General features: G+C 38.4%; 1 protein-coding gene across 1 annotated transcript; it reads left to right on the top strand.

Moving 5' to 3' along the window:
- The first annotated feature begins 206 nt into the window (after positions 1-206).
- LOC145440746 (uncharacterized) lies at positions 207-9,070 on the top strand. The gene is made up of 4 exons (XM_080318487.1): positions 207-390; positions 2,571-2,725; positions 3,069-3,192; positions 8,918-9,070. The coding sequence occupies exons 1-4, from the start codon at positions 271-273 to the stop codon at positions 8,981-8,983; spliced, it is 465 nt and encodes a 154-aa protein (XP_080174613.1). The 5' UTR covers positions 207-270; the 3' UTR covers positions 8,984-9,070.
- The last annotated feature ends 1,188 nt before the right edge of the window (positions 9,071-10,258 follow it).

Genomic DNA, 10,258 nt, shown 5'->3' with positions numbered 1-10,258 from the left:
CCAGCATTACAGCAGTATAATCATTTATTCGTGAAGTAACTCTGCTAATTGAAGAGGTTATCGCTGCATATATATTCCCAATGATCATTGTCAGTCTATTCATAGGTAGACATGACTATAATAGGCGTAGTCCTAAGTCACGCAGACATTCCACTTCAAAAAAATGAATGCATTCACCTCGGCCCAATATGCATATTGGGTGTTGAAAAACCTTAACTTTGTCTCTATTGTTTAGAAATCTAAGTTGATCAGATACTTTGATATCGTACAATGTCTGCTTGGAAGACCTGGACTATACTTTTTGCAGTCTGCATATCCTTTGTTTCCTGCGAAAAAGTGGCGAAATGCGATCTTGGGGTCAACGGTCACATCACATTCACGGAGAGCGACGTGAGCTTGATACGCTTGTTTAAGTCGTAGATATATATGTACCGAAAGAGAAAATTCGATGTCTCTGAATATTTATTGTAATCTTCGTTGATTGCTGTACCCGAACGTAACATCTCAAATTCTAATGCGGTGATTTGCCGATGACGTGGGTTCCAATCATTCCATATCGTTTACGTGCATGTGGTCCGAAGGTTCATATCACCTGCTTTGTCGAATGCCATGATGATAAATCTTTGAAAAAACACTGTTTAAAACGTGTATTAAGAAAAGTGTTTCAAAATACCCACTACAATCGTGACCGCAACCGTAAAATTAGATTTCCATGAAATGAAAGCAAGGGCACCCCGATGAAAATACTCGATTGCAAACATATAGACGAACAGGTTCAGGATTTCAGATTGTAATCGGAAATGTTTCGCCATTATCTTTTAAAACATAGGGGGTGAACCACTTTTTCGCACGGTGCCAGTATGTCCTTTGATATTTATTTACAGAGCCTAATGATATTGTAATTTCAGTTATCGACTCCAACAGACGTATCGTCTAATTTGGAAAGCCACCCGATTCCTCCTATATAATATGATTTGTATTGTCTACGTCAGAGGTCTCAAACTTAAGTGTGCTCGCGGGCCAATTTTCTAGTTTTTGATGACGCCGCGGGATGCAGCATCAATAATAGGGATATTCAATGTATAATTTCAAAGTAGGCTTACTTGACGGGAGCTTGCTGACAGGCATTCCACAAACATCGTGAAAATGCAATTTACTATTCTACTATTCACGCCTGACACGGAAAAAATCACATTTCCAAATTTTTGAATAAAATTGTTTGTGTGCCGGGCATAATAATGAGTTATAGACATCATGCGAGAGGATGCATCATGACAATGTCAAACTGTCGGGTTATAATATTACAGCTTGTGGACATTTGACGTGTAGAATAGTTTAAAATCTACTGAAGGTTGATCTGATATCAGAGCATTTGAGCGGTGTAACCTAATCCGGGTTTTTATATAGTCGTGATAAGTAGGCTATTGTTACTGTCATTGCCAAATTCAAATTAAATCAGGGTTATATGTTGCCTTCGAATATTATTGGAACATATCAATAACAACTTACATATATTAATTATTGAGCCATAGTAATACCATTGTTTCTCAATCTTAGCGATCGTACCTCTCGTGCTTCCAATAAGATTTCTCGTAGCCCCTGTTCATTTTCAACACAATTTCTGATGATATTAAAATCAGAAAGCACATTCACATTAAAGACCATTTTCAAGTGGACTAAATTGGCCATGAAAATATTCCACAGCATATAGTCCTAATTCCGCAATGCATCTCGTATCCCCTGATGTGGTGCTTCGTACCCGAAGGGGTCTATGGACCCTGGTTAAGAACCCCTGGAATAGAAATGTCAAATCGCCGATGAATTCATTGGTGTTACAACTGTGGAGCGTACTACTATCTTACTCGCCACCGATAATAACATCGATAAAGAGCACAAAACAACACCCAACATGTAACCAACTATACGTCAAGGGGGTCTCATAATGTTGATGGTGGCCACTGACCACTCTGACCTGATTAGATAGTTATATACGCAACGCAAACCAACAGCTTTTCATGTATTACTATTCCCTACACAAGTTTCATAGATTGTTGCGTCCGTAGGATTACCAAGTCACCATCCCGAGTCGCAAGTTCTTTTCTGATTTTAACATTTGACCCGACTCAACTACATTCCTTTTTATTTATTCACCCAGTCAACCCGAAATCGAGTAATTTAACGAAAGGTCGCACCAAACCATATCACAATTTTCAGCCACGAATCATCAACGGGTCATGTTTTATCATCATGAAGTAGAAATGTGATGTAATAGCTGATCTTCTACCGAATGGTAGCTTTTAAAAGTGATGTGATAGTTTAGCTTGTTGAGATTTCAGTGATTTTTATAGTAAATTTAGGGTGAACTTTAAAGTTCTTATATCTGGAAAAGATATGTGGCACTTGAATATATTGTTAGATACTTGAAATCTCAAAATGCCGTCGCAGGCCGCACAAAATGTTCTCGCGGGCCGTACGAAATATCTCGCGAGCCGCGTCTTTGAGTCCTATGCTCTCTGTAGTGAAAATACAGAAAAGGCAATGGAACATCAGTATGGTCGAAATTTTCACAGAGTGGAAGGCTTGACGTAAATCTTCATCTTCACAAGTTTTCGACGCAGTCCGGCACTTACAAGATACACGTCCACGAGAATGCTCCAAGCTCTTCGTTATCTTGTAAAAAGGCGTTACGACATCATTTTAATCCTGATGACGGCGTTAACGGAAAGTATGTAGAGTAGCCTATACTGCTGGGAAAGATAAAGTAAGGTTTTGTAAATTTCGAGCTCGCGAGTGCAGGTGACGGCATGAAGTATAGGAGGGGGAAAGTATCTTTAGCCCCCCTCATGGGTACGCTGGGGCCATCTCATCATGCTCATGTCTCATCCACAGCCCCACTATTTACTCTTCCAATAGCACATCAACGATAACGCAGATTATTATACCGTCAGCTGAATATGAATCTTATTAGATATACTTTCAAGTGCATTGACATTTGTTTTCCCCATTTTAGTAGCGCGGCCAATATAGATATAGTAACTCACGTTAACTGTCGTTTTTCACATCTTCAGTGACATTGGAGATTTGGGAGTACATTCGACAAACGCCATGGGAATGCTGCACAAGGACATTCCGGATATATCCCCATTGACACTGGAATCAGGACCATTCGATATCAGGAATCGTGGAGTCGGGGTATGAAATTATTTCAACAATATCGAAAGCATGCTGTATTAACCTGTGAAAATAGCTACTTGCATACGTCGTTGTACTGGTTGGAAGAGTCTAATTCCGGAATTATGCCGTTTCAGAATTACCAATTGAATTCCAAACCAGAATGCAATATTTCATAAGCGAATAGTTATATCCATAACATGGCGTACCAGTGTCACTACTCCTATCTGAGGGTATGGTGTATATCGCGTACCAACTTACCGACGAGACGACTTGTGGGGGCATACCACTGGGGTAGCGCGGAGAGGAAAACCGTTGGTGCTGACTAGGGCTGGGAAATTCGAATACCTGAGTGATTCGATTGTGAATCGAAAATCAGGCTTCGATTCGAATCGAGTGGGCCTATTCGAATATCACTCATTATGGCGTCATATCAGCATGAATTATTACTGTATATGCTCTATACTTGTAGAACTCGAAACAATCGTCTTCACTATTCGATTCGAATCAATAGAATTTATAAGCCATTCAGTCTCCAGCCCTCGAATCAATGTGCCCAGAAGGGCTTACTTGTCAAATCGTCAGGTTACTTAAAAAAACATTGCAAACCAAATTTGCCTTAATTCCAACTGGTAGAAGCCGAGGTCGGTCAAATTAAAATTTCGGCCATTTTTGAAATAATAGTATTTACGGTGACCAATTTCGTCCTATCGACTTGTACAAAAATGGTGTTCCAGGTATGCCTGAAGAGGCAGGGATGTCTCTTTTCCATTTGTTTTGATCTTGACCAAGTCCTATGGTGGCGTTGGGATGAAGACATCGCCAGTAAACGAAAAAAAGATATGACGTGGATTAGCTGGAAATTAGTCCACTTCATTGAAACAGACACGTTAAAACGATGGTGAGATAATTTTAAAATAGAGTACTCACACACTGAAATTAACGACCATGAAAAGGAAATGAACTAATAATAAGCACGTAAAATACGGGTAAATATATTTCTCAAGTGATAGTCAATTTGTATATTCTTTGTCGGTCCAATGTAAATTTCTTCACGATACTACTTCATAGTTTATGATATTGTGTCATCTGCTCTGCAGCACTGCCATAGTACTCTCGCAGGCGAATTATAAGAATAATGGGCATCGTGACAGATCTTAATCCTATAAAAAGATATCGTCTACTCTTCATGTCATCGTCCACATTCGGTGAATACCATCTAATTGTATCCATATATCGTGGTAAAACACCAATGCTTTTTATTACTCTATGACAAGAAGGGGGTTCAGGTGATATTGAAAGACCAGAAAATGATAGGCTTACCATACGTCCTCTTTTAAGAGGATTTGTCCTCTTTTTTGACTTTTTTGAAAGTGTCCTCGGAGGACGCCCTTTTGTCCTCTTTTTTGAGATTTTGTCCTCTTTTTTGAAAATTTAGGTCAGATTTAGAGGAAATTGCGAGTGATATGCCGCAAATTATCGCAGAAGTGAAGCTCCGGCGGGTATTTCGGAGGGAAAAACGGTGATTTTAGCTCTGAGCGAAAAGAAGACCTTTTTTTTTTAGTCAACCGATCACGAAGTGGGAAAAATTTACCGGTTTTTGAGAATTCTTCTCCAGTTTTGCATGTCTGAAATTTCTGAAAAAGTGTCCTCTTTTTACATTTCCAAAATATGGTAAGCCTAAGAAAATGACTAATGTGCTTTATAAGCTCGGTGGGTCACGATTTAGTTTCCCTAATTTCGCAAAGTTCAGACCACATAAAAAGCTCTAGTATCAACGCTTATTTGGAGTACCAGAAATGCTTTTTCAACTCATTAATACTATTTACTGGCATAGCCCATTCTCAATTGCAATCAATACCCTTTTTAACGCCCTGGATCAGTCAATGTCAAGTAGCAGAGAAATATTCTAACACTGAGCTGCTGTCGAATGCAACTATGATGTCTCTGTAGCTGAGACTTTGGTAATGGCGACTTTGCAATCAGTAAAAACTTCGAATCAAGGCAGAGAGTCATCGGTATGCCCTGCATGACTGGGATAGATTTCGTGAAATCTAAATTGGTCCAACAAAAATACTTCTAGATATGACTATCACTTGAGGAATATAATTATCCGTATTTTATCTGCTTGTCAGTTCATTTCCTTTTCGTGGTCCTTAATTTCAGTGCGTAAAGTACTATATTTAAAAATTATCTCACCATACTTTTAACGTAGCTATTTCAATGAAGTGGACTAATTTCCAGCTATAATCCGCGTCATGTATTTTTTTTCGTTTACTGGCGATGTCTTCATTAAAACTCCACCATAGACCTATGTCAAGATCAAAACAAATGGAAAAGACATTGCTGTATCTTCAGGCATACCCGGAACACGATTTTTGGTCATGACCGTGTGACGAAATTAGTCACTATAAATACTATTATTTTAAAAATGACCGAAATTTCACTTTGTCTTGCCTCGACCTTTACTGGTTGGAATTAAGTCAAATTTGCTGTGCAACGTTTCTTTAGGTAACTTGACGATTTGACAAATACTTTGATAAAATTTGAAAAAAAAGCTGTTTTGAACACCCCTAGTGCCCAGTCTTAGTGCTGACAAGATCGCCTTGCAGCTCATTTCATCCCTGTCGTTGAAGTAACCCTACATCACGGCCCTCCGATTGTAACCTCACAGTTTACTTTAATTGCGATATGGTTCTTTGTAAAATACGATATGACCATCCGACCTCCATGGTATAGTGAATGGAATGGATAACACTGATTAAAACAGATTTTTAGGCAGATAAGATAAGAGCGGTCTTCGGGGTTCTGATGGACACTGATTCCGAATATGACCTTGATTTTGTTCAAATTTGCTCTGGTTTTGGAGATAATCCATGGCATATTTTGACTACAATCTCGTGTTTTCGCTGGATACAAAAACGGGTCAGTCGTATTATTAGGTTCAGAAATTAATTCTACTGGTTATTTTAACACAATGAAGACTGTTGGAAATCAAAATACTCCCACATCATTATATTTAAGGGGTTTAGATTTATCGTAGTTGGAGACTTCCACGGATATTATGTACATAAATTAACTCCAATCATATATATAAGTATCAACCTAATACTTAAGTAACGATGCAATAATTCAATCAGTTTTACGTCAACCACATATTGTAAATTCAAAATGATTGGTTGAAAAAAATAGTAATAATTTATCTTAAAATAAAATTGATTTTGCACGATTTGCGCTTTTAAGCATTTTAGTGCAGTCTCTCGAGAGGATCCAGCAATAGTCTGCCATAATATGTTTATTTCATCTACTCAGATATCTTTATTTTGTTTTTTTGATGTCTTGGTGTAACCTCTTCCCTTGCTCTTCACTCTAATCACCAACATTATCAGGAAATATATTAAGACGGGTGAACAGGAATTGAACTTTAATGCTTATGTTGTGTCAAGTTTCTCATATGTAGATACCAATTTTCGGATCAGCTTTTAGCAATTAGGTGTTTTGGGATCGCCAAAAATCAAAATTGTCCATATTTCTCACTTTTTCTGACGTTGAATAATTTAAATCAACTTGATAGTGCGTAACGTTTGTCGTGTGGACGCAAAACTATAATCTTGTTTGTGGCTGTGTTTTTCTAGTTCACAAGTGAGGAACGCTTCCGATGCGTTTATATTGCAAAGTTTGAAAGAATTTTTCCGCGCGAGAGGTTTGCGACTAGGGCTGGGCAAAATCGAGTACCTTAGTGATTCGATTCTGAATCACGTAATATGCTTCGAGTCGAGTCGAGTAATCGAGTATCACTCATTTTGACGTCATAACAGAATGTAGTATATCAAAGTTCAAATATGTACCTTTTACGCTTCCACAAAGAATGTACTATGCCTGTTATCCATCACATTGAAGAGACTATGGTATTTTTTCGACCATGTTGATTTCATGCACTTGGTGACAATGTTGTGGATGGTCATGGCTTCGGAAAAGTGCCATTTCCAGTAACGCTCGTAGCTTTGTACTACATGTTTCGAATGCAACGATACGGGCCAATCAAGGTTTCAAGACTTCAACAGTAAAAATTAGTTTCGAAACTATAGTTATTGTTGAAAAATTAACTTTCAGTGGCGAGAAGCGTATAATTTCAGTACTCGAAAAAATTGTATTTTACTACACGACTCGAATCATTAAAATTAATACTCGAATCATTGTGCCCAGCCCTATTTGCGACAATGACTATATAAAAAAAAAGTAGTGGCATCTGTATTAGTTGCTCGAAAACATCCGCCGTGAACGGACTTTGTAGCTAATAGTAGCCGATGACAGTGTCGACGTTTGGCTTATTTGAATGCAAATTATTGTAATTTTGGCACATATTCATGTTTGTTTGCATAAGAATTTTGCGTTTATCACGTTGGCACTTTCGACTATCTTCAACTCTAACAATTAACACATTAGATCTGTAACAAGTATTCTTTACTCGTGCACCCATCTACCTAGCCGAGTATCAGAGGCTGTTAAAAATAAAATTAGTGTAAGCATATTAGTGTCTTATGTCCGATGAATCTTTCTCTTGAATTACATCGAATTATTAGGTCACTGGACAGTTTATCTACTGACCTTGCAATAGCCTGTTGGTAACGCGAACTTCACCATTTAGGCTTAGACACCCTTTTCCGTTCTTGAACTGATGATCTGAGGCCGAGTCTAGATTGTTAAGGCATAATAGGTCTGTATGTAATTAATTGGTGATGCCACCAAGTTAGCTGATCCTTAGGAAGAATTCGCCGCAGTCGTACCTCTTTTTTGTGTACTACAAACTTTGTAATATTGCTAACTCTAACGAGTGAACTTGAGAACCCTCCGCAGAGCAAAATCAAATCCAACAAGAATCTTGTTACAAGATGTATGTCTTTCGATATTCAGTCTGCAGCCTGATTTAAGCTTAATTAGACTGTTGAAACTTATTCCTATTTATCTTTAAGGTTATTGGAGATATGAAAGCTAATTTAGCATTATTTCATTAATGTTGTGAGTTTTGGCTTTGACAACAAGGATATCGCACGTTGTTTTTGAAAGATATGTTGATTTGTGTATTGCGTAGATAAGGAGTAAATTAAAGCTAAGCTTATTCATAAATAACCGTCATCAATTACTCGGATTTTGTGACTTTGTATAGCAATGTATTCCTGTTTTTAACGCCCACCAACATCGAGACATTAACGGGAGTGCGATATCTGTGATATTTCTACTGTAGTGATTTTAGTACTTGATTAATTAATAATACAATACTCTGAATGTAAAAGAATGAAAATCTTCGAATATAAAAGTGATATATGATGAGCTTCTTCATTTTCTCTTTGTGTAATAAATTCCTGCTCGCTGGTGCGACTGAATTTTATTTTTTTTCAAAGTGCGAATGGAGCTCAAGAAGGTTGAAAAGTACTGGTACAGATGAATAGATATTTAGAGAATTACTCATGCGTGTAGTGGTCTGGCAGTACCTTCGCCCATCGGTTCATAACAAAGGGGTGACGGAATCCAAACTTTGTGGCGTTAACAATTTACCATGCTTATAGCAAGGAATATATTACCCCAGTAATCGCGAAAGAGCGTGATATGGATGAAGTGATCACGTTTTTGAACAGGTGGACGACATATCGACCGGAGTAGGCCGATACCGATCATATATCTGATGACACATATATCCGTCTCTAATCTAAACTGATACCCAATGAAAATTGAAACGTATTTTTAGATCCACGATGCGTCTCACCACGGGGCAATGATCGCTTGCTGCCAGATCTTGGAACAAGTTCAGTGAAAGGGATTCAGCTGAGAAGATCGCCATATAATGTAGTGCAATCTTCATTTAATACATGAATGTCAATATTAAATAGCTTTCAACGTATTACTTGTCAGTGAACATTGAACAATCATTGAAGAAAGGGTCGGGAGTATTACGTGTTATAATTCCTTTTTGTAGCAAGATTTCAAATTAGACATTTGATTCGGCATTAAGAATATTATAGAGAAGAGACCCTGGGAAGCAGGGCTTTGAAGCAGTCGTAAATGGAGAATAGCTCCAGCTCCGGCTCCGGAGCTTTCGTCTATCATACATTAGCTCCGGATACAACTCCTGAGCCGCATTAATACCACTGCTCTGGCTCCAGCTCTGGCTCCAGCTCCAGCTCCAGCTCTAAAAACTATGGAATGGGTCCGTTTATATCCGGAGTGGTCAACCCGCGGCACGCGGGCCATATGTGACCTGTAAGAAGGTTTTCAGTGGCCTGCGAGGTAATTTCCTATTATATTTCGAAATCCTGTTAAAATATCGAAAATGAATTGCTCTGATTGTGAATCTAAGGCCAACCAAAAACATGATTAGTCTGCCCGCGACACTTAAGATGTTGATGACTAAAATATCAGTACCGACGAATTGGCAGATCCAGGGTCCAGTCACATTCTCAGTAAAACGTCGTACATTATAATAAACTAAAATAGTAGTCAAATTTTTCTTTACGCTTCGTGTGTTTAATTTTCACACGATTTCTTGCTTGGTAGCCTACCCCCTCCCGTGAGTTTGACCCGCAATCACGCTACATCAAGAGCGATGTACACTGCATGTGCCAATTGTAGCATGTACAGGTAATTTGTCAAGGATGTTTATTCAACCAATCAACGAAATTGATGTCGCTGTCTAATGTAAAAAAAATAACAGAAACCCGTTTAACACTACGCTCAATATCAAGCAGTAGCAATACTCAGACGCCGAATACATTGTACGGTCTAGCCTAGACCGTTGAAGCGTATATTTCCTTGCGAGTCCTCGTCGAAATTGTTGGCAAAGCGACAAAAGATATTGATTTTATGGGAATATTATACCATTTGATTGCCCCAGTTGACACATTTGGCGTCGTTTAAAACGTCAATATATACTTCAGCATTGTGGCATTATGTGGTCATTAGTATAAGCTATCACTTCACTGAAATGTAGGGCTGGAATCAGCAATATGACGTCACGTGACGTCATGAGGTTCACGTTCGCGTTCGCGTTCACACAGAACCTACCAAAAAGGTTCACATTCACACGAGCCTG

This window comes from Botryllus schlosseri, chromosome 6 (genome assembly GCF_051294905.1).
Source record: "Botryllus schlosseri isolate E-star chromosome 6, Bs_hap1, whole genome shotgun sequence".
NCBI classification, from domain to species: domain Eukaryota; kingdom Metazoa; phylum Chordata; class Ascidiacea; order Stolidobranchia; family Styelidae; genus Botryllus; species Botryllus schlosseri.
Note: the sequence above shows the minus strand (reverse complement) of the source record. Positions and strands in the feature narration are given on the sequence as shown.